At 39.6% G+C, this 25,296-nt stretch overlaps 1 protein-coding gene across 2 annotated transcripts in view; it reads left to right on the top strand.

Moving 5' to 3' along the window:
* The window catches only part of LOC122794087, a 307,770-nt gene that overhangs the window by 244,556 nt on the left and 37,918 nt on the right, over positions 1-25,296 (top strand). For both annotated transcript variants that reach the window (XM_044062229.1, XM_044062230.1), the window contains exons 4-5: positions 8,176-8,251; positions 8,334-8,428. In XM_044062229.1, the coding sequence (XP_043918164.1) occupies positions 8,176-8,251; positions 8,334-8,428 (171 nt within the window). The remainder of the gene's footprint in view (positions 1-8,175; positions 8,252-8,333; positions 8,429-25,296) is intronic.

Raw genomic sequence — 25,296 nt, forward strand, 5'->3', positions numbered from 1 at the left:
GTATATGTAGGTAGACCATTACAATAAATTTGATACCTATGAATGCCACTCACACTATAAGGGAGATAGACAGCAAGCATATTAATTTTAAGAAGCATAACCGTTATTGCTACACAAAAGATATATTAAAATAAAAGATTTTCCTTTACAATTTAAACAAAACCAAATAGTTAAGTATTAAATCTATGTATAGTTGTGTTGCCTTAGTGTTTTATAAAATATTAAAAATAGATAAAGACTGTATTTAAGTAATCTGTAAAGACAGATACATGTATACTTAAAAGATATATAAGATACTTTTCATTATAAAACTACCATATGGCAGGGCCGGGGGAGGATGCTGAAATGCAGACTTAGAGAGATCACTTGAATGATTAGATCATTCAAGGATGAGATGTTTTTTCTCATGGAGGGGTTTGGTGGTTGTTTATCTTATATTGTTCTCAGTTATGATCTTGTAATTTACTTTTATTGGGTGTCTATAATCTATTGTAATACTGTTGGAAGAAGAAAGAACAAGTCATTCTCTTCATGTACACACATCTGCACACTGTTACGAGTATATGAATATGGATAAAAGCAAAGCTAATATAAATCCAGTTTCAAAATGTAGATCTCTTAATGTAAATGGTTTAAATAGCTGCAAAAGGGAAGTCTTTATAGATATTTAAAGCTATGTGAAGCGCAACTAGTATTTTTACAGGAAACACACCTTACACAGGAAGACATAAATAAAATAAACAATAAAAATTATACAATACTAGTAAGTTCCATCTATAATCAGAAGCGAAGGGGAGTAGCAATTTTGTGGAAAAACACTACTTTAATGCCTAAAATCATAAACACGTTCCATGACAACTCAGGAATGTTTTGTCTAGTGACAATATCTATCAGTGAAATGATATATACATTAGTGAATATTTATTGGATACCAGGACTAGGTGTTAGAGTGGCCAAACAACACTTAGAAGACATTGTACAATATACCAAAGGCAATTTAATCATAGCTGGAGATTTCAATTATTGCATTATAAAAGAAACTGACACACTGACAAGAGATCACCTTTAACAAAGTTGTTATCTGAGTTTGTTGAAACTTTTAACATAGTTGACATAAATGAGTATGCTATCCCAGATTCACTATTCTTTACACATTTTTCCCATAGACATAATACATACTCTAGAATAGATAGAGTGTACATAACAAAGGATTTAACCTCTAAATTAAATAAAGTCAAGACAATTTCATGTCCATTTTCGGACCATAACACCATAACGTTTGAGATAGACTTATGTTTCAAGAGAAGGATATCAGTAACAAGAATACCATCTTACATAACAAATCTCAAAGATTTTAAGGAATTTTATATTAAAGAGACACAAACATTCCTAGATATCAATCTTACAAAAGATGTATCTGAAATATATATATGGGATGTATTGAAAGCATACCTATATGGAAGAGCGGTGGGATGGTATAAAAATAAACAAAAACAGTGGAATAAGGAATTAATGGAATTACAGTCAAAAGTAGATAATTTAAAGCTTGATATTCAAAATGGAAACACCAACTTAATAAAAGAACTAGAAGATACTAATAAAAAATACTCAGAGACGCTACACCACAAAACAATGATCAACTTAGAAAAATTAAACTATGTTACTATTCAATGAACCCTAAAACCAACGAAGAATAGCAAATAGGACTAAAAAGATTATTAAAACAAATCAAATCAAGGAAATACATAATATAGAAACCAAAAAGAAAGTATCTGATTTAGAAGGAATACTAGAAGCTTTTAGGCTATTTTTTCATAAACTTAATAATCAAAATGAGAAAACAGAAACACATTCAGCATTGAAAGCTTTTCTCAAAAACAATGTTAAAGTTAGGTTATTAGAGGAGCAGGTACAACTAATAGATAAACAAATAACAATGACAGAACTTAAAGCTGAAGTAAATAAGCTAAAATTAAACAAAGCTCCAGGTATAGATAATATCACCCCAGAAATGTTTAAATTACTATCAAGTGAGGCTTTGCTGTTGTTATTGAATGTCTTTACATCAGTTAAAAATGGTAAAGACATTCCTCCTTCTTGGAAGTACACATTAATATCACCAATTCTGAAACAAAATAAAGATCCCAGTGAATGTTCATCATACAGACCCATTTCACTTCTTAATATAGGTTATAAAATTTTTATGGCAATACATGCTGCTCGAATAAAACAATTACTACCACTTTTGATAGAGGAGGATCAAGCAGGTTTTATAAAAGATAGGAACACTTATGACAACATTAAAAGAATTCTTTCCTTAATTGATTATATAAATGTCACAAAAAACAAAATGAATGTTATTAGCTTAGACATAAATAGCGCATTTGATTCAGTGAACTGGGATTATCTGTGGTTAGTTTTAGAAGAATATGGCTTCTAAAACAACTTCACTTTGTTAATAAAATCATTATATGAAAAATCATTGGCTTATATAAAACTGGGATCTTGTGTATCTAAATCTATTAAAATAACTAAGGGCACAAAACAAGGCTGCCCTCTTTCTCCATTATTGTTTGCGCTAGTCATTGAACCCTTAGCAAATAATATACGTATGGATAAAAATATTGAAGGAATACAACTAGACAACAGCCTAGAGCTTAAAATTCAACTTTTTGCTGATGATATTTTAATTACCTTAAAAAATAATAATAGCAGTTTAAAAGCATTATGGGACTCAATTCAAAACTTTCAAAACTTTTCAAGTCTTAAATTTAATAAGAACAAAACAAATGTATTGCTTATAAATACTAATAAAAAAGATCTAAATAAAAAATATCATAAATATATCTCCACCGATAATATAATTAAATACTTGGGAATTATAATAACTAACAACCTAGATACTACAATTGAAACAAATTATAAAGAGACCTTAAATAATATTAAAAATCTAATACAAAGATGGAATAAATTCTTCTTTTCAATGGAAGAAAGGCTTTATATAATTAAAATGATCATATTTCCAAAAGTTCTTTATGTCATACAAGCTTGTTCTTTGCCACCAGCTAAATCACACCTAAAACAATTAAATGGTTTAATGGTAAGATTCCTATGGTATCCAAAAAAAACAAGGATAGCTATGAAGTATCATCTAGATGATTGGGATATAGGTGGCATAGGTTTACCAGACATAGAAATATATTTGCATTCATCCATTATTAAAACAATATCATTATGGCTAAATACAAAATATACATCAAAATGGAAGCTAGTGCATGAGAGAATCTGGTTAAAATCAGGATTTGTAGTAGCAAATAAGTATACAGATTTCATACCAAACAATTTTCTATGGCTGATGAAGGAATATATGATGACACATAAGAATAAAAATATAAGCTCTAAATACATTACTTATACATTAAAAATTTTCCAAAATCTTATTAATAGCAATCCTGATATTAAAGCATGGTCATTTCTTTTATATCCAGTAGCGTACACACAAGGTAATATAATAACATTTAATGTGGAAGTAGTCAACATGCTTAAAGAAAAGGGATTAATATATTGGCATCAATTGCTAAACTCTGGAAAACCTCTGACAATAGACCAGATTAAACAGAAATTAAATATGGAAGATAGTTCATGGTTACATGTACAAGAATTAAGACAGTATATATTAAGCAAACAAGAAACAATGCAACCATCAATAAGACAAAATGTTCCTAACCTTATAGAACATATAATATTACTAATGAATCAACCCATTACTGGAAAGGGATACTTATCATCTGTTTATAAAACAAACAAAAAAATAAAAATGCATAATAATGACAAAATATGGAATTATTATAGATCAGTTAATGGACATGTGCCAAATGACAGAGATAAAAACTAATTCTTCTCTCTCCAAAGCAGACATCACTTTCATTACATTGGAGACTTTTTACATGGCAATTCATACACAGATCTTATGTAACCCCTCATAAAATGGAACTTATGTTTAAGAAAAATATTGGCTGCTGGAGATGTGATTTATCAATAAAAGCAGACTGGCAACATATGTTCTACGAATGCCATTTGATTAAACCATATTGGGATAAAATAAATTATTTTCTGCAAATGGTATTCAATGATAAATTCCAGATTTCCAATTCTATTATTTTGTTTAATGCACCTGTACCCGACTGTGTGCCAAGAACAAAATATGCAATCTTATGGACTCTCCTAGCTATTTCAAGGAAGAACATTGCATCAAACTGGAAATCCAAAGCTTCTCCAACTTTAAGCAATTCATGAATATGGTGTCAGCAGTATCGCAATTGGAAATGAACACTATTAAAGGAAGAACTGAAAGAACTACATCATTATACGTAGCATGGAAAAAAGTAACTGAAATACTGGAGAATAATGACTGCAGCAGATTATAATCAGGAAACAATTGTATAGAAAGTCAATTATATGTCAACAATAGACACCCTTGTAAATATTTTATTTTGGTTTTAATGTTTGATATCTGTTTAGAGGTTTTAGCCTACCTTTTTAAATAATTTGTAAATACTTCATTGTCATAAGTAACCTGCATTCATGTTTTCTTGTTTTTGGAAATGAATAAAAATATTTTTAAAAAAAAGTGTTATGGTGTGTACGTTTTGTGGATGATGTTTTTTATTTTATGGAATGGCAATGGTTTAGATTTTGCATCCTTTGTTGATTATCTGCATACCACCACTGACTTTTTAAAATTCACATACCGGCTATCTGCAGCTGAGATTGATTTTCTTGATGTACATCTAGCTAAAGCTGAATTTAACTGCTTCAAGAGTAGCATCTTCCACAAACCAACCAGAAAGAACACATACCTACACAAAACTAGTATGCATCCCAGGCACATCCCGAGAAATGTATTAAAAGGGCAAGTTTATAGGACATTAAGATTACATGATGATGATGAGGATGCATTACTAGCATTAAATAATTTAAAATTTGAGTTTATAGCTGGAGGATACCAACCTGATGAAATTGATAAAATTATATCTGATGCATGGCATATGAGATCAACTAAATGTAGACCTTATTTTAACAACAACGAGGTAGTTCCATGTAATAATCCATCTAACATAAACTGTAGGCCACATAATGAATTTAGAGTAGTGTTACAGTTTGCGAGTGACGTCAACCAATATGTTGACATAATTAAGAAACATTGGTACCTATTACAAGAGGTACCACAGTTGCAGGTTATTACCTGTAAAGATCTACTATTCAGTTTCAAGAACAATATGTCACTCAAGAAGCAGTTATGTAACAAGGATGTGCCTAAGAAAGGCATCCCTTCTTCACGTCAGGGCACTTTTCCTTGCAGGTCATGCAGTGCCTTCCCCTATATTTACAGTATAAATACCTATGTCCACCCCACCAAGCATTTTCAGTTACAACTTAATACTTATGCTGATTGCAAGAGCACTGATGTTGTCTATTATTGTTTCTGTCAGAAATGTCCAGTGTTTTATGTAGGTAAAACGAATAGATTTCTTAAAGACAGAATTCTAGAACATCTTCGTGATGTCAAAAATAAGAAACCCACTAATGCACTCGCCCAGCATATTATTAATACAGATAATTCACATTCTTTTAAGTTCTTTGTGCTACAGCGCATACACAAAAACATTAGAGGAGGGATATAGAAAATTTTACTGAAAGCTGTGAACAGAGATGGATCATTAAATTGAATGCAGATAAATATCCAGGCCTTAATGGCTCTACTTCCCTGGTTCCTTTCTTGAAAGCAAGACGCCTCAAACATGTTTAATTTTAGGTACCTCATACACCCATCACACTTTATTTATATTTATTCACATTTTAGAGACATAGACTATTTTTAGTTATACATACATATTGTAGATAGATTTTATGACTAGATCTAGATTTTTATCCTTTTATTTTTTCATAGCTACAGTATTTATGGAGTTTATATCTATGCACATTACTTAGGTCTTTTACCAAGAGTTTTGTATATAGTTTTTGTATGCAGTTTTTATATTCTTTTACATGCAGTATTTTATATGTGTCTTTTATATGCAGTTTTCTCTATATGTAGCCTTTTCTACATTTATACATTTATAAGTTTTATGTAGCTTTAATGCCTTAATTGACCTATGACATCAGTGATTGAGTCAATGGTTCCATCTGTATATAAGCAATGGAGTGTTTTATTTTCTTGTCTGATGAAGCAATTAGTTTTGCGAAAGCGCTCACCACTGTTCTTATTTTTTGTGTAATTAAAGACGCTATTGTGTGGTACCTCGGTGTATTTTTGGTTATTTATAGTTCTGGTTTTGTGCACCTGGATTTTACCTGAAGCCGTTTCTCTTTTTGTACATATTCATTCTATATCACATATGTATAGAGCAAGTACTTAAGTCAATACCATCTGTGGTACTTGGAGTGGACTGTAATACTGTTATTTTTTTAATGTTCATTATTGTGACCATCCAAACATGTTAGAGTGACATCCTTATATGAAAAGTAAATCTTTATGCATAAAATATATGTTCAATATTTTAATAGATGCTGTTTGTCTTGCACATACATTTTTAAGAAACATACTTTTCTTCAACGTTTCAGTGTAGGTTTTGATACATAATAAGTCCTACACATTCTTTCAGATTTTACTGCTCAGACTGTGCAGAGATGCATGCTTTTCTTATGCCATTGATTAGCACCCACTCAGGCTGTTAATAACTAGCATATAAAACTATGTAATTACAATTGACACGAGTGAACTTAAGCATCTAACAATGCAACTTCAATAACATAGCAGAACTCCTATTCAACTTAAATAAACATAAAAATGGTCTTTGGTATAAAAAAATATCATCAGGTCTCCCCACCTGGAAAATACTACACAACAACGTACAATCCATTGAGCACCTGACCACTTTCATTACCTTGGCATCTGGCTGAATTCCTACTAAACTTTACAGTCATAAATTACATAAAACTATGTAATTACAATTGACACGAGTGAACTTAAGCATCTAACAATGCAACTTCAATAACATAGCAGAACTCCTATTCAACTTAAATAAACATAAAAATGGTCTTTGGTATAAAAAAATATCATCAGGTCTCCCCACCTGGAAAATACTACACAACAACGTACAATCCATTGAGCACCTGACCACTTTCATTACCTTGGCATCTGGCTGAATTCCTACTAAACTTTACAGTCATAAATTACATAAAACTATGTAATTACAATTGACACGAGTGAACTTAAGCATCTAACAATGCAACTTCAATAACATAGCAGAACTCCTATTCAACTTAAATAAACATAAAAATGGTCTTTGGTATAAAAAAATATCATCAGTTCTCCCCACCTGGAAAATACTACACAACAATGTACAATCCATTGAGCACCTGACCACTTCCATTACCTTGGCATCTGGCTGAATTCCTACTAAACTTTACAGTCATATAAACATGACCAAAGCCAGCATTAACAAAACTGTACACTGAGCAATGAAAACATCACATTTCATCTTCCCAAAGGGTGGAAATATAACTAGAAAAAGGAATTTTACTTGAAAAAATTCTATCAGCAGCCTCAAAAAAGAATTGTATTACCCTTCAAACCTTATCCAGTCAGATCTGACACTGAAATGTGTGATTCTCTGTGCCTGAAGTGAATTTGTGACAGCCAAATATCTGTACAGCTGAATTTCACTTCAGCCTTGTTTGCCCAACCAAATATACCCATGTGGAATATACATAAATATAATATATATATATATATATATATATATATATATATATATATATATATATATACGTGTGTGTGTGTGTGTGTGTGTTAAGATTTATAAGTCATTTTAATTAAAAAATAAGATGCATGAGCTCTGAACTGAAATAAAATACCATTCTTTAAATGCTAAATGTTTAAAGCTGGAGGAAATTACATCACAGTATAGTCAGTTTATGACAGAGAATGTTCTCTTGGTGGAGGCATTCATTTAGCAAGTGACAGTAATCAAACTGCTGATTTGTTGCTTGAGTTAGCTTTCAATAGACTTTGAAAGGGTGTGGCAGCAGTGTTTTTTTTAATTAAGGGGTGGTATAACATCCTACTAAATGTTGCTACATTCTTTTTAAGTAAAGTCTTTTCCTTTGCAGATCTTACAAAGGTTATTCACTGACCCAAGTTCTGCACAAGCTGCAGAAGCCTGGATGAGACTTGCCAGTAGCAGTGGTAAGTCATTAAAATACAGGCACATTTCCATTAGTAGGAGCTTATATGATGTCTTAACATGTATGCTTCTATGTTCATGCAGACCGCAGAGCTGTTGAAGACATGATCCAGACTGCTGTGTGCGCTCCAAAGACCAGGAGTAAAGGACCTGCAGAAAACCGGACATATGTTGCAGAAGTAAGTCAGCTGTAACCATCAATTTTTGTTGATCTGCTTTTCTCTTTGGAACAGTCATGTAAATTCACACGATGCCAGCCCTCAAGTGCAGTCCTGTAGTATGAGAACATTTTCAGGTACAGTAGTTTAATAACAAAGGTAACTTCGACATCTGTACAAATGTGACATCCAAATGAGGAATATTGTGCTGCTTGAATAATAAATAACAGAAGTCACTTAAAGCTGCTCCCTAAGTACGAGGTGATCTTTGTGTAGGGACATGCTACACACACACAAGGAATAGTAGAAACTCTGCTGATCATTTGCATCCTCATTTTATAATGCAGAGCAAGTATAATGCCTCACATTACAGACAAAGACGCGTATGACATTCAGAAATCACTGTGAGGAGTGTACTGCTATTAAACATTTTTAAAAATAACATTTCTTTTTGCCCAACTTTCACTTCCTTTGTTTTTGGAATGTTCAGGTAATTCTTTTTTCTCGATCTTTGCAATTGAGGTGAATTTTTTGTCATCCATGTCTCAACATATCATAAGCAAGTTACAGTTTAGGCCCAATCATAATCCTCTGTGTTATTAAGCCTGCAATATGTGTTGAAATTTTATTAGTGATAATGACAGACTGCCATAAAGCTGTTTATAATGTAATAAGTAGTTATTATGTTGGGTAGACAGCTTGACTTCAGGTGTAACAGTTTAATAAAGGCTTGCTTTTGAAGCTGGGGGCGCTTAGTGTAGGGGATAGATGTTAATATTTGCATTAGGGCAATTGTTATGTTAACAATTGATTGGTTGAGGACCTATTGAAACTTGTTAATTATATACATAATATAGAATGTAGATAATGCCCGTTAAATATGAATAATGGGATGAAAGAGAAAGATGGATAATAATAGTCAGAGATAATGTGGGATGTCTTTGAGTAAGAATCAGGATAATAACAAAAGAAAATATGAAAGGATGGAGTAATTAGGTAAAATTAGGAGCTAATATTGGTGGTTCCCATGTGTTTGAGTTGTTGGCCCTTCATATTATGAAAGAATTTGTGGACATGAAGGATGAATATTTGTGGTTATCCCATTATGAAAGATAAAAAAATGTGATAGAGCTGTAATAGTGCTCACGGTGCTCTATGGAATAGGAAATAACACCAAGTACGTTACATGAAACATTCACTAGAAGGTACCAATGGCTCTTTGTTCCTTTTGGCATACTGACGGGGGCAGAGAGGGTGAATATTGTTGACCAGGGGCATAAAACAGCTGGGATATAAAAAGAATATGGGGAATGATGTATATAAGGGTGGATGTAAAATGAAGGGAATTTTAAATCTAAACATTAAAAACATAGCAAGGGTTGAATTATTGGATGATACATATAAAGTGGATTGGCGGGAAAGAAGAGTGATTATAAGGAAGGAACTTCCCAGGAAGGCATGGGAAGGGGGTTTAGCATACATTGTCTTAGAGCAATATATTTTATTTATTTATTTATTTTACATTTGTTAACCGGGCTAGTCTAGCTGGATATATTTCCATTTTCAGTAGAGGCCCGAGGAGAAAAGCTCCAATATAACCACAACAGAATATACAAAACTATATATACACAATATAAAGGATAAAAGATGAAACTGTTAAACAGTGTCAGACAAAGTTTGATAAAATCGATAAGTTATACAATACATAGGTAAAAACAGTACAATAGGTAGTATAGGAAATACTATTTACAGCTCTGTCCTTAGAGGGATAAGCTACAGTGTTTATGAAGGAAAGTGAAAGAGAGCGGTGAGAAGTATAGAATAAAAGGATTAATCAGGATTACTGCAGGGGCATAACCAATGGATTTTCAGATGGTTTTTGAGGTTTTGTTTAAAAAGAGGCAGAGAGGGAAGTAAGGTCTGTTCTATAGGTAAGTGGTTCCAATGTTTACCTACATGTTTGAGAAAAAGGAATCACCTGCTTTGTTGTTGGACTTTGTTGTGGTGGCTCGAAGTTTGTTAGAGGAGCGTAGTGAATCAAGGTTTTTGTAGGGAATGATAAGGTTAGATAGTATAGGAGTATTGTTAGGTTGGTATAATAGCTTGTAGGCAATGGTGAGTTGTGTATATGGCAGGAGATTTTGTAATTCTAGCCAGCCTAGTTGCAGTAGGTTCAGACAATGATGGGTTCTAAAGGGATTGCCAGTAGCAAATCGGGCAATACTATTGTAGCAATTATTTAGTTTGCTAAGGTTATTTTTTTTTTAGGTTAGAGAAAATGGGTGAGGCATAAAGAAGTGTTGAGATTAAGTGAGAGTGAGCAATTTTGGTTCTTGCTGATTGTGTTAGGAAGGGTTTGATTCTATATAAGGAGCCAAGTTTTTTGTTTACAGATTTTATAGTGTTATTTATATGGCTGTCAAAGTTAAGGTTATTATCAATAGTAATTCCTAGCAGTTTAGTAGTGGAGTCTGGAGATATGATGGTTCCGCTGTTAGAAGTAATTGAGAAGTCTATTGTGGAGGACTTACTGGTAGAGGCAAAGAGTAGGAGCTTTGTTTTCTTAGCATTTAGAAGGAGGCAAAGCTTTAAGAACCAGGTCTCAATTATGTTGAATACCTTCTGAGTTGAGGAATGTAGTTCTGAGGGGGAGTTAGCTGAGCATATGATTGTTGAATCGTCTGCATATTGTATACAGGTAGCTTGAGGAATTGCTGTGTGCAGGTCATTAATGAATAATGAAAAAAGGAGAGGGCCTAGAATAGAGCACTGAGGGACTCCAAGGGTGACTGGTAGGAGGGATGAAAGGTTCTGCTCTCAAAGAACTGCTTGTTGTCTATTGCTAAGGTAGGACTTGAACCATTGGATAGCCAGAATATCAAGGGAAAGGGACTCTAGAATGTTAGTAAGAAGGGTGTGGTTAACCATGTCAAAAGCTTTTGAAAGATGGATAAAGAGTGCAGATGAGAGGATATTACTGTTACGATTTTTATTAATGGAATCTGTGAAGGATAAGAGGCCAGTGGAGGTGCTATGAAATGGCCTAAAGCCATGTTGGCAATTAGCAAGAATGTTATGTTGGGTTAAGTGGTCTAAAAGCTGATGGTGAATACATTTCTCCATAATTTTTTCTAGGGGGGATAAAAGGGCTATAGGCCGATAGTTAGAATAATCTTTAGAGTTACCAGCTTTATGTAGAGGTATGATATGAGAGATTTTCCAGATTTCTGGGATGTGCCCCTCTGTAATAGTTCTATTAATGAGGATGGATATTGGGTATGCAATAGCTTTGGCTGTTTTTTGCAGGTATTCAGATGGTAGCTGGTCAGCAGAAGGAGTGCAAGGCTTAAGCTTTTGGATGAATTTGAGGATGAGAGCTGTAGGGATGGGTTGCAATTTAAATGTTGGAAGAGGGCTAGGAGTGGTTGTAAGAGGTTTTGAGTTATCTGGGTTTAGTTGACTGGCAAGTGACTATATGGTCTCAGTGAAGAAAGTATTGAAAGCATTAGCAGTTTGGATGGAGGTATTATGATCAGACCCTAGTGGGGATGGAGTACGAGAGTGGCCTGGGAGTAAGAGACAATTGATTCCTGACCAGAATTTCTGTGGGTTATTTTGGTGAATTTCCTGTAAGTTACAGTAGTAGTTCTTTTTGTCAGCAAGTATGGCCTTTTTTTTAATATTTCTAAGCTGCCTAAAGTTTTGTTGGTCAGAGAGAGTTTTGGAAGCTCTCCATTTGGCCCATGATTTGTTTCTAAGTAACATTTTTTATCTGGTTTCCTTAGAGAGCCATGCAGCTGGTTTGGTTTTCATTCTGATGGAACGTTTAGGAGCATGCCTAACAAGGATACTTAAGAATTTGGAGTTTAAGTGTTTAGCAGCCATATCAAGTGGAAGGATTTTTAAAGCCTTCCAGTCACAGGCACTTAGTTCATTTTGAAATATTACTTGGTTGAAGTGTTTGTTGGTCCGTGATACCCTATAAGGGGGGGGGTTAGTAATATCATTTTTTTGCCTTATAATGTAGGTCCATGAGTGATCGCTTACATCATCAGGCAGAGTTCCAGTTATATAAGTTAGTTTAAGATTATTAGTAAGAATCCAATCTAGGGTGGTTTCTTTTTTATTTGGTTTGTTGATTCTGGTTGTAGAGGTAATTGTTTGACTAAAGCCATGAAGCTTAATATGGGTAGTGGGTTTTTCAGCATTTACAGTTTTCCAGTCGATGTGGAAATCACCTAGTATAATAGTTTCTTGTGGATAAGTAGAGGATATCCAGCTAAGGATGTCCTTGATAGTATTGGTATTGTTACCTGGTGGAAGATAGATACAGATGATATATATTGATTTGCTGGAGTTGATTTGAAATTTGGAGATAAGGATTTCAGCATTATTATCCTGTGGTTGGTTATAAGGTAAAGAGGTGATGTGTAGCCCATCTTTATATAAGATTGCTACTCCCCCACCTTTTCGTTTAATATGGTTTAGTCTTAATATATTATATCCTAGGGGAATTATTTCATTGTCTTTGGTATGAGATTTTAGCCAAGTTTCTGTGAGGCAGAGGATGTCAAAGGAGTAAATATCTAGCAGGGTGTGAACGTGGGCTGTTTTGTTATTAATACTTTGTATATTAAGATGTCCTATAAGGAAATAATTGGGGGGGTTTGGAGAGGTTAACAAGTGGTGTGGAATTGGGGTTGGTGTTATTGCTTAAGTTGACAGTATGTGGGCCTGGATTAGGGTGAATGTCACCATCTTTTAAGGATGGATGTTTTAGTCTTAGAGTAGAGTTATAAGGATGGCTTATTAGATATTTTAATTTGTTTGCTGTCTGTTTATAGTATTTAATATGTGAGAGTCTATGGTATCTGGGTAGCAGGTAGCTTGGATTGGAAGTGATATTTATTTGAATATGTGTATGGGTAAGGGTAAATGTAGCAGTTTGTTTTGGAGAGTAATTAAATTGGTAAAAGGTTGTTTTTTCAATGAGGGTGAGGATATAAGCTGAGGTAAGGACAAATATACATGTTGTTAGAAGAGTTAGTTTAGTTGTGAAGGGTTTGGTTACCTTAGGCATTCTTAAATAGTACAGATTAGTGGGGTGGGGATGGGTGAATATAATAAGAATAGAATTGGCTAGGGGAATAAAAATATATAATGGATAAAGTTTGCTTGTTTAGCTGGGTGAGGGTATTAGGCCAAAGTAAGAGGTAAGTACAACAAATGACTGGGTGATAGGTTATGATAGCAAACAGTTTTTTTAAGTGATATATATTTAAAAGAAGAAATGAATGGGTGTACATGAAAGTGATAATTAAGGAAGAATGAGAGAAGTTAACTGTGGGTGATTACGGAATGGTATATGTATCTTATGATTTAAAGCATGATGATATAAAAATAGTTAGAAACAGGCTGGAATATTTCTGAACGGATAATGTTAATTTGCTTTGAGAATAGCTGGCACAACTGATAGTAAGAGAGAAGCAGTTATAGAGTATGGTTGATGTATAAGTGATATATTTTTAATTTTTTGGTGGAAGTTTGGAAGAATGATGTAAATATTTCTGAATACGTTCTCTTTTCCCGTGTCAACAATAAACTCTGTTTGCTATATGAAAAAAGAGAGGTTATGGAATAGGAGGAATATTATAGGAATGATAGCTTTGCAAAAGCTAGCTGCAGAGCTTAAATCATATTACTGCTGTTTTAGCTGTTTTTCTGTAACAAAAAAAAAAAAAAATAATAATTAAAATTCTAAGCTTGTTTCCTGCCTTTCATGTAACCAGACTTGCTGTATCCAGCACTGTTGGTAAGCTTCTGAGCCCCCCAAGCCTTTCTGTGTTGGAGCGAAGCCTTCTAGCTTATCAGTGAGAGTGGTAAGCACTAGGTAGCCTATCTACCATGGAAAGAGAGGGTTTTGGCCCTGAAATTGTAGTCAATTGGCCGTTTGGGCAGTTTTTCCATCTCTTTCTACTTTTTGGTTAAAAGCCCGTTTTGCATTTGGTCCCCGCCTTTCCTATAACTAGTGTTATCCAGGTACAGATTTGCTGTATCCAGGACTGTTGGTAAGCTTCTGAGCCCCTCAAGCCCTTCTGTGTTGGATAGAAGCCTTCTAGCTTATCAGTGGGAGTACTAAGCACTAGGTAACCTGTCTACCACAGGAGGAGTGGTTTCTGGCCCAGAAATTATAATTTATTGGCCGTTTGGGAAGCTTTTCCATATCTTTCAACCTTCTGATTTAAAAGCCTGTGTTTGCGCTTCTTTCCTGCCTTTCCTGTTACTAGTCTAGTCCATGTACAGATTTGCTGTATCCAGGACTCTTTGTAAGCTTCTGAGCCCCCCCCCCCAACCCTTTCCGTGTTGGAGGGAAGCCTTCTAGCTTATCAGTGGGAGTGGTAAGCACTAGGTAGCCTGTTTACCATGAGAGGAAAGGTTCTTGGCCCAGAAATTGTAGTTTATTGACCATTTGGACAGTTTGTCCGTCGCTTTCAACTTTCACGTTTAAAAGACCACATCTGCGCTAGTTTCCCATCTTTCCTGTAACTAACCTACTGGGTAGCACTAGAAAGCCTTAAACTGATACAAGCCTTCTAGCTTAGGAGAGAGACTTTGGAGTGATTATCAGTTTTCTGTATTTTCTTGCTGTAGGCTATCAGCTCTAAGGCCTATGCAAGCCTAGCCATAACAATTCCCTGGATATTTCATCCCACAATATTTACTTCTCTGGGCCCCTGTCTAGCAGGGCGACTGACATGATCTCCGGGGTGAATTTCCTATCTCCCATCCAATCATCAAAGTTCCTTTTGAAGAGGGCCAATGAGGCGCTCTGCTTGACATGTATGGGCAGTCTATTCCAGAGTATGGGGAGTCTCTGGGTCAGGAACCTATCCCTCCAGCATTGTGATGATAAGGTTTAGATCCCTGGTGCGTGTGGCTCTGAGGGATTGGGATTTCTTTAAGTGGAGCATGTTCAACAGCTCAGGGTTTGACATGGCCTTGTATGTTAAGAAGAGATTGTCTCTGAGTAGACGATATGCCACAGAGTATGGAGGTTTTTTAGACGGTCAGCATATGGCATCTGCTTTAGGCCTGTGATTCTTTTAGTGGGGTATTTCTGTGGCCTTTCCAGCTGTTGCAGATGTCTTGTGAGGTACATACCAAACGGGGCATTATACTCTATAATGGGTCTAATGAGGGATGAGTACAGTGGGACAATGACCTCCTTTTTCTGGATGAAAAGCCCTTAGTGATGAGGTGTGCCACATAGAAGGATTTCCTGACTGTTGTGGCGATGTGGTTATCGAAAGTGAGACCACTGTCCACCTGTGTCCTTAAGTCTGTCATCACACTTTCGATGTTTAGTGTCCTGCCACCTGTGTGGTAATTCATGGGTACATGTTTTTTTCCAAAGGGGATAACTATACATTTCTTGGCATTAAGCTTGAGCCCATGGCTCTGGCACCAGGCATCTGTTTCTGTAAGGCCCTTTTGTAGAATATCCACATCATTTGGGGATTCAATAATGGCTCCCAGTTTGCAGTCATCTGTAAACTTTGTTAGCCAGAGTCCCTTAGTGTTAGCCTGTACTTCAGAGAAGTAGATGCCAAACAAGAGTGGCCCAGGACTGAACCCTGAGGTACCCCACTTGTCACTTGTCTGGAGCTGGATTTGGTGTCGGCTACTTTTACAGTTTGGATTCTGTCAGTAAGCCAATTGGCAACCCATCGAGTGACGAGGGATTTATGCCCAGCTTAGTAAGTTTATCTATGATTCCAGAGTGGGGGATGGTGTCGAAGGCCTTGGCGAGGTCCAGATAGGCTGTGTGGACCGCCTTACCCTCATCCACAGCTCTGGAGACTGATTCAAAGAAGTCAGTCATATTCAGGAGACAAGATCGGCCCTTCACAAACCCAAACTGGGTGGGGTCCAGTGTTTGAAGGTTGCCAATGTCTTTGTTTATAAGTTCCATGATAATGCGTTCCATGCCCTTGCAGATCAGGCTTGTCAGACTGATGACACTTAACTGTTTTCCACCTAAACACAGATTTTCCAGAGTTTATTGTGATTTAAAAGCTTGTTTATGTTAAGTTGTCAATCTCGCCTTCATTCTTGCTTGATGGGTTGCTCCGACTCGGCACTTGCTAAGCTCGAGAGTCACTTTTACCAGCTCGAGGCAGCCCCATATCCCATGATGCAAGGCGGTAAGTACCCAGATCTCGTTTGCCGCTTCGCTGATGAGGTCCTCCTTTTACCAGCTCCTGGTAAGTGATTCATACACTAATTCTTTTGCCCCTCTTTCAGTTTAAAGTTATAGTTATTGTTATATTTGTAGTTTTAGACTAGTGTTAGTCCTTTCCTGACTAATTTTCCCTCTCTTTTAAAACTTTTTAGTCAGGCCTTCTCCCATCCCACCCCCCCCCCCCCTTGTTAGGGTGTGTGTGTGTTTGTGAGATAATATTTTATTTTTTCCCTTTTGGGATTGTAAATTTCTTGGACAGGTGTTGTGTGTGTGAATACATCATGTCTAAGGAAAGGGTCTCAGGCTTTAAGAAGTGTGACTCGTGCTGTCAGAAAATGTCTCTGACAGACGGTCACACTTCTTGCCTTTACTGCCTGGGACCTCTCCACCTGCAGGACTCCTGTGCGATTTGTCATTCTTTTAGACAGAGAGTCCTGCAGGAAAGGAGAAATAAGTTGATTTTGAGGGGCCTTCTTAAGCCGGAGGGCTCTCCGGCTAAGTCGGCTCCATCTAAGACTGCTAAGTCTTCCAAGGCCCAGGCTTCTGTGTCCAAGCCTGCGGCCTCGGTTCCGACTCTTTCAGAGTCGAGATCGGCTCCGGCTGGAGCCGATTCTGGTGTACACAAACCTTCGGCACCGATGGCTATCGGTGCCGATTCTGGTTCGACCACTTCGGTGTCGGCTCCGATCGGTTCCGATCACCATGTGGCTCAGGCTTCGGTGTCGGCGCCGATCGGCTCCGACACCCTTACATTTATGGCTGTATCGGCTCCGGCTGGAGCCGATGCATCGAAGCTATCTGTCGGTGCCGAGAAGTTATCGGCTCCGACAGCTTCTATAGTTTCATCGGCTCCGATGGTTCCTTCGAGGAAGAGGTCTAGGTCCCCTTCCTTGGAGCCAATACTCTCGGCCCCGGCTTCTCCTCTCCTCTCGGAACGGAGCCATCGGAGCCGATCTTCAAGGTCATCCAGGCTTTCTGACCATGATTTAGAGAGAGTGGTCAGTAGATTATTAAAATCACAGGCACTGGCCCAAATGCTACATAGTCCATCTCAACAGACGACTATTAGTCCACACCCCATTGCAGTTCCTCCTTCGACTCTACCCCAGAGTTTGGAGTTGGAGTCTTCAGGAATAGTTTCTGCTACGGCTGAGGGACAGATACCTCCTTCTGCTCCTTCAGCCTCTACTCTTATCTCCTCTTCGAGACCTTCCTTAGAGGGATTCGGTGGTCGGGCTTCCCTGGTCTCCTCCGAGGGGGTGAGTGGCATCGGACCCTTGTCCGACCCCACTCTTCCCCTTGGAGCCTCGGCCTTGGTGAGCTCGGCTCCGACATCTGCCTCGGAGCCTTCCCTTTCGGTGGGTCCCAGAGTTCCTGGCTCTTCGGAACGGGTTCTCTCGGACCTCCCTGGGAGGAGCCGAGGTGATGAAGAGTGTGCTGGCCACTGGACTCAGCCAGCAGTCTGTTCCCTTAGCTCCTCCCTCTATGGTGCCTGTTGACATCTCTGCCACTTCTCTTGCTCCCAGACCCAGAGATCCTCCGCCTCAGGTTTCCCCACTGGGAAGAACCCCCTCCTCCGAGGATTCTCCTGATTTGTCAGGAGATCCTCCGCAGAAGAGGACCTGTAAGAGGAAACACGTAGACTCCCCCGAGTCTATCACTTCAGATACTGACTTAGATGAGTCAGAGGGATCCACAAGATCCCCCTCTGAGGATGTCTCCTTCTCGGACATCCTAGAACTCCTTAGACAGAGGGGAAACTGGCCCACCAATAATCCCTCTGAGGATGAGTCAGTATACTTAGAGGCATTTGGATCTCGGCCCTCCACCTCCTGGGTGTCTCCGCCTTTCGACCCCCTTATGCAGGTTATTGCTCGAAAGGCGTGGGCTGCTCCTGACTCTGTAGAGCCAGTCCCTAGAAGGCCTTCTAAATTTATTACTGCCCCGTCGGACAAGCAATTCCAAACAAAAGGTGTCCCCGCTGATGCCATGGTGGTGGCGGCTGCCACTAAGAAGGAACTTGCAGATCCTTCCGTACCTGTCCATCCTCCTAATAAGGACTCTAGGACCATGGATAGGTATGGTAAGCGGATGTTCTCTTCAGCGACCTTTGCTATGCGTTCGCTGAACTACCTATGTCACTTCACCAGACTCCAGAGGGATATCCTTAAGGAGCTAGGTGAAGTAGTACAGGATCCTACAGCTGCAGGGGCTCAAGAAAAAATTGCTTCGCAGCTAGGAACCCTTAATTCTATTGTCAACTCCTCCATGCGACTGATATCATATGCTGCTGATGGAGCGAGTAGGGCCGCAGGTACAGGTGTGGCTCTTAGACGCCAAGCCTGGATGCGGCTCAGTAATTTTGCAGATCCCTTTAAGGCGTCCTTCACAAACTCTCCCTTTGATGGGTCAGCTTTGTTTGGCCCTCAAGTGAAGGAAACGTTGACCAGGTGTGAACAGGATGGCAAAACTCTTTCTGCCGTAGGAGTCTGTTTTTCCACCCCTTCTAGACCTTACCCCAAAGGGCAGAAGGGTGGCAAGATGTGGTTCCGCAAATCCCAAGGAGTCACGCCGGATTCACGTGGTCAGTTTACCCCTAGAGGCAGAGGGGGTAACAACAACAGACGCCGCTCTAGAGGCAGAGGGGGTCCACAAAACCAGGGAAGCAGAGAGTCTCTCTCTGACAAGCCCTTTCAGCATCCCTGAGATGTTGCCCGGCTGTCCGTCCTTGGAGGCAGTCGGGGGAAGACTATCGCTGTACCCAGAAGCCTGGCGTTCCCTCACTCAAGACAGATGGGTACAGTCGATCATATCCGAGGGTTACAAAATTCCTTTCGAGGGAAGTCCTTTCTATCACTCAAATTCCCTTCCAGATGTACCACCCGGTCTAAGGGAAATTGCAGAGTTAGAAGTCTTAAAACTACTGCAAAAAAGAGCCATTCAGCCAGTTACAACAGATCATTCAGAGCCGGAATCTACTCAAGATTCTTTTGGTCCCCAAAAGACGGGAGACTGGAGACCAATATTGGATCTCAGCAGACTCAACAAGTCTGTGAGGAAGACAAGATTCGAATGGTCACTCTTCAGTCAATTCTGCCCTTCTTACAGAAGGACAACTGGATGTGCTCAATAGATCTTCAGGATGCGTACTATCACATAAAAATTCACAGACGCTCCAGGAGATTTCTCCGCTTTTGGCTGGGGTCCAGTCATTTCCAGTTCAGAGCCCTGCCCTTTGGTCTCACTACAGCCCCCAGAGTGTTCACCAAATGTATGGCAGTGGTCACGGCTCACCTGAGACGTCAAGGATTCCAGGTGTTTCCATATCTCGACGACTGGCTCCTTTCAGCCACCACCAGGCATCAGCTTGTTCAAGCCAGGGATTACACAATAAATCTTTGTTCTCAATTGGGCATCTCGATCAACTCTGAAAAATCATCCTTATTGCCCTGCCAGTCTATTACTTTCATAGGCGCAAACTTAAACACTGTTCGGATGTCAGCTACCCTTACAGATCAAAGAATTTCAGACATTCAAAGTCACGTCAGGATCATTCTAGCCAACAAGAAGGTACAGGCCAGAATGGTTCTAAAGGTGTTAGGCCTCATGGCTGCGGCCATTACTCTTCTTCCCTGGCTCGCTTCTACATGCGCCTTCTTCAATGGATGTTGTTCACTCAGTGGTCTTACCAACAACTTCCAATGCGTCACCAAATACTGGTGACACAGATTTGCAAGAATCATCTTGCTTGGTGGATCACTTCTCCCCAGATTCACAAAGGCAGACACTTTGTACCCCCATCCCCGGTAGCCACTGTCACCACGGATGCCTCCCTGATCGGGTGGGGGGGTCATTATCAGGGCAGGATGGTTCATGGGACGTGGCAACCTTTCGAATACCACCTGCACATAAATGTCCTAGAGATGAGAGCAGTGCTTTTAACGTTTCAAGCCCTCAACGACTTTCTTCCCGTAGGGACAATTGCAGTCCACACAGACAACATGTCTGTAGTTTGGTATATCAACAAACCGGGCGGAACCAAGTCCTACCCCTTGTGTCGAGAAGCGCTCAGACTTCGGCAATGGGCGATCTCCTCTCATCGGTTTCTGGTAGCAACTCACATCCCTGGGAAAACCAACATTTTAGCGGACAGATTGAGCAGAGCTATTCTCATGCCTCACGAGTGGTCTTTCAAGCAGTCTATAGTGGAAGAGATTTTTCTGGAATGGGGTCGCCCATGTTGCGATCTTTTTGCTACTCCCCAAAACAACAAATGCCCAGACTTCTTTTCTCTCTTCCCACTGCCAGGCCATCCCCCCAGAGACGCTCTGACCCAGGATTGGCCCCAGGGACTTCTTTATGCCTTTCCTCCTTTTCCTCTGATCCCTCAAGTTATCCAGAAAGCAACCGTTTTGAGAGCCAAATTGATTCTCATTGCTCCTTATTGGCCTCGACAAATTTGGTTTCCGTTCCTCCATCGTCACCTTTTGGTGCAGCCGTGGCATCTGGACCCAGTACCAGATCTTCTGATTCACCAATCAGGTCAGCTGCACCGGTCTATCCCTTCTCTCAACCTCACAGCATGGTTGCTCCACTTCCTTCCTTAGCCAGGCTTCCTATGATCTCTAACCCTGTTAGAGACATCCTAGTAGCTTCCTTAAAATCCTCTACCAGGAGGATTTATACTAGCAAATGGAAACGTTTCTCTTTTTGGGCTAAAGCCAAGAATATTGATCCCTTCACTGCTCCAGTTCAAGCAGTTTTGGATTTCTTAGCGGAGATTTTTCATGCGGGCTCCTCTTCTTCCACAGTTAGAGTTCAGTTGGCTGCTATCTCGAACTTTCATGTCGGGTTCGCAGATCACAACATTATGTCCCACAGGCTTTGTAGAGCCTTCTTGAAAGGAATTTTCCTCCTGAAGCCTCCAGTCAGGATTCCTCCTCCTCAATGGGACCTAAATTTAGTGCTGACATCCTTGATTCTTCCCCCGTTCGAGCCAGCTGTTTCTTGTTCCCTGAAATTTCTTTCTTGGAAAACCTTATTCCTGGTAGCTATTACATCGGCTAGGAGGGTGTCTGAACTTCATGCTTTATCGGTTCGCCCCCCCTATTTGGTCTTCCACAAAGACAGAGTATCATTGAGAACTAACCCGACCTTTTTGCCTAAGGTTGCCTCAAAGACTAATTTGAATCAAGCCATTGATCTCCCTGTATTTTTTCCAAACTATTCAAACAGATCGGAACAAAAACTACATTATCTTGATGTCCACCGCCAACTCAGATATTATTTGGACAGGACAAAACAATTCAGGAAATCCGATCAACTCTTTGTTTCCTATGCTGATAATAAGAAAGGCCTTCCTGTCTCAAAAGTGACCTTGTCTAGATGGCTTTCTTCTGTCATCTCCGAAATCTGTCGGCTCAGGGGAAAACAGCTGTGCTCAAAACCTAAAGCACATTCAACCAGAAGCTTAGCTACTTCTACAGCATTTCAGGCTAGACTTCCTTTAGACACTATTTGTGCAGCGGCCACTTGGGCCACTCCTCATACCTTTGTTTCCCATTACAAATTGGATTTGGCCTCCAGGGACAGAGCCAGTTTTGGTTCTACAGTTCTCAAGAGTCTGTTCCATTGAGCCACCCAGGATAGAGGTGCTAGGGACGCGGTCCCATCAAGCAAGAATGAAGGCGAGATTGACAACTTAACATTGAGAAGTTATGTACCTACCATAACGTTCCATGTTAGTTGTCTTCTCTCGCCTTCTTTCTTGCAACCCTCCCTCCTTCACCCAGGCCTGGACAGACCTTTCTCTACAAAGAATGATAGTTCTGAAGACCTTACAGAGCTAGTCCTTCTACCATCCTGCAGATTTTTCTCTTCTTTCTTCCTTTGGGAAGTTTTTATGCTAGGTGCTATTGCCCTTTTTGTCATCAAACGAGATCTGGGTACTTACCGCCTTGCATCATGGGATATGGGGCTGCCTCGAGCTGGTAAAAGTGACTCTCAAGCTTAGCAAGTGCCGAGTCGGAGCCGAGGATCGGCTCCGAACCCATCAAGCAAGAAAGAAGGCAAGAGAAGACAACTAACATGGAACGTTATGGTAGGTACATAACTTCTCATTTTCACATATTGTACTTATTTCAGTGCCTGCACTTTTAAAAAGTTGTTTTTTGTTTAAATAATGTGTTTAACTGTTGTAGGCTACACACTAAAGTGTGATAGCCTTTTCTGATCATTTGTAGTTTAAAGTTGTTTTAAGTGTATTATTTACTGTTTTTGCCTTATCTTTTCAAAAAAACAAAAATATTCCTTGTTTCCCGCCTTTCTAAGCTAGTATAGTCCAGTTTTTAGGCTAGTGCTGAATTCAGGGCTGTGATACTAGTTTCTGAGTTGCCCATACCTTACTTGGATAGAAGAAAATTTCTCTGTTCACCTGTGAGAGAGGGGGGCTTTGAGCAACCTATCTGTCCCTGGAGGAGTGGTTCCAGCCCAGAAGTTAGTAGTTTATTGGCCATTTTGGGCTAATTTCTATCTCTTTCATTTCCCTACTATTAAAACCGCATTTGCACAGTTTTGCGCACCGGGCAGTGCCGGTTAGCTATGGTTAAATTATTCCCGGCTCCACTAAGTCTCCTCTTCAGTTTTTCCCTTGAAACTAGTCTAACTCTCAACCTAAGCATTCAAAAAGCATCTTAACAGCCCAGCACTTGCTCAGACCTAATAGCAAGCACTAATATACCCTGACACTGATTGCCCAGCAGCAAGGCTCTTTATTCACCCCTCACCAACCAAGCGACTAAGCAGCTCACCCTACTATTCAGGCATGACCAAAGGGCAACTTCAGGTGCACTCTCCAGTCCAGCTGGTGAATCTGGATATACTGAGGCAATGTTACAACTACCTCATATACACAGACAGCCCTCTCCTCCTACCACAAAACACTAACATATGCGAGAGATGCAATTCTACAACCAAACTGAAAGCTAAGCTGTCTCCACCCAAGACTGGAACAGACAGTCAAGAGGAGAGGGTTAATACTTGCACCACAACTCCAGCCGCACACAGACCTACTAAAACAGCACTGGCAAAAAATACACATAAATACACAAAATCTTACTCTGAGGCTCTAAATAAAAACCTGCAAAAGCATCAGAGACCTCAAAAGCAGACACCCAAACAACCTGCACGTCCCATCACAAACCAGACAATACATAAAATACAAAATCAGTGTGCCGCACAATCACAGCCCTTAAGGTGAAATAACATACCTAACACACTAGTAATAGGTGACAGTATAGTCAGGCACACTGATGCCCCACTCACTAGGCTGGACAAGCAGAAGGTTACTGTTAGCTGCCTGGCGGGAGCCAGAATCTGCCACATAACTCAAGCACTCAGGTCACTCCAGAACAAGTACAAATATGACTCTGTCATTGTTCATGTTGGTGTGAATGACCTGAGACGTACCTCCCTGGACTACATGAAAAGAGACATGGAAGAGCTCTCTGATCATGTAGCCCAGGCTGGTATGACCCTGACCATGAGTAGCATCCTGCCCTCACCAAGAACGATACCTCAGTATAAAGAAAAAATGATCAATTTCAACAATTGGCTAAGCTTCTGGTGTCATTCAAAGGGGATCCAGTGTCTATCAGCCTGGGACTACATGCTCAACAAGCCACGTTGCTTCGCAAGGACGGCTTGCACCTATCACCCCTAGGCTTTTGAATATTGGCCAAGGCTCTTGCTGCCCCCATAGTGCCTTTTTTTAGGCAAGGCTCAAAAGTCAAGCCCACCTCCGTAAACAGCACAATTAACAAAAAACTGAGGGTTATGCTACTCAATGCCAGGAGTTTAAATCTCAAAATGCACTTGCTCAAAGCACTCCTTAGTATGGAGAACACTGACATTTGTGCAGTAACTGAAACCTGGTTCACGGCTGCAGAGAGCACCCCAGCACTGCTGGGCTACAACTCATACCACACATTTCGGCCACAGAGCATGGGCCAAAACACAAAAGGAGGGGGTGTATCCATATTCATCAAGGATACCTACACCTCCAGGTTAGTGGCGCAGCATGATACCTCTCAGATCATCCATGTGCAACTAACATCGGGCAAATCTGCAATGATTGTGGCCTGCTACAGATCACCCTCCATGACCCAGGACCACCACTCCACCTTTCTTGAGATACTGGAAAACATGAAGGTCCTACCAAACACCCTGATATTGGGTGATTTCAATTACCCTACCATTCACTGGGAAAACTACTCGAGTACAAATTCCCAGGCCCAGTGCTTCCCGGAATTCATCAACTCAAATGCCCTGGATCAGCTGGTAAACTCCCCTACCAGAGGTGAAAACATATTGGACCTGGTCTTCACCAACATGGGCAACAGGTGTTCCACACCAGAGGTCAACCCATCACTGGTTAGATCAGACCATAAACTAATCACTCTGGATGTCCACACCCCACCACCACCCCCAACAAAGGAAACCACAGTAAAAAACTTTTCTGAAGCAAACTTCACCATACTTAAGACAGAGGTAGTAAGTTTCACAGCCCCCACGCTAAAGGATAACGCTGCACAAAATGCAGAAACCTTTACAAATGCACTCTATGAGCACCTAGAAGGATGCATGGATC

This window comes from Protopterus annectens, chromosome 2.part1 (assembly GCF_019279795.1).
Source record: "Protopterus annectens isolate FY-2018-M chromosome 2.part1, PAN1.0, whole genome shotgun sequence".
NCBI classification, from domain to species: Eukaryota; Metazoa; Chordata; order Ceratodontiformes; family Protopteridae; genus Protopterus; species Protopterus annectens.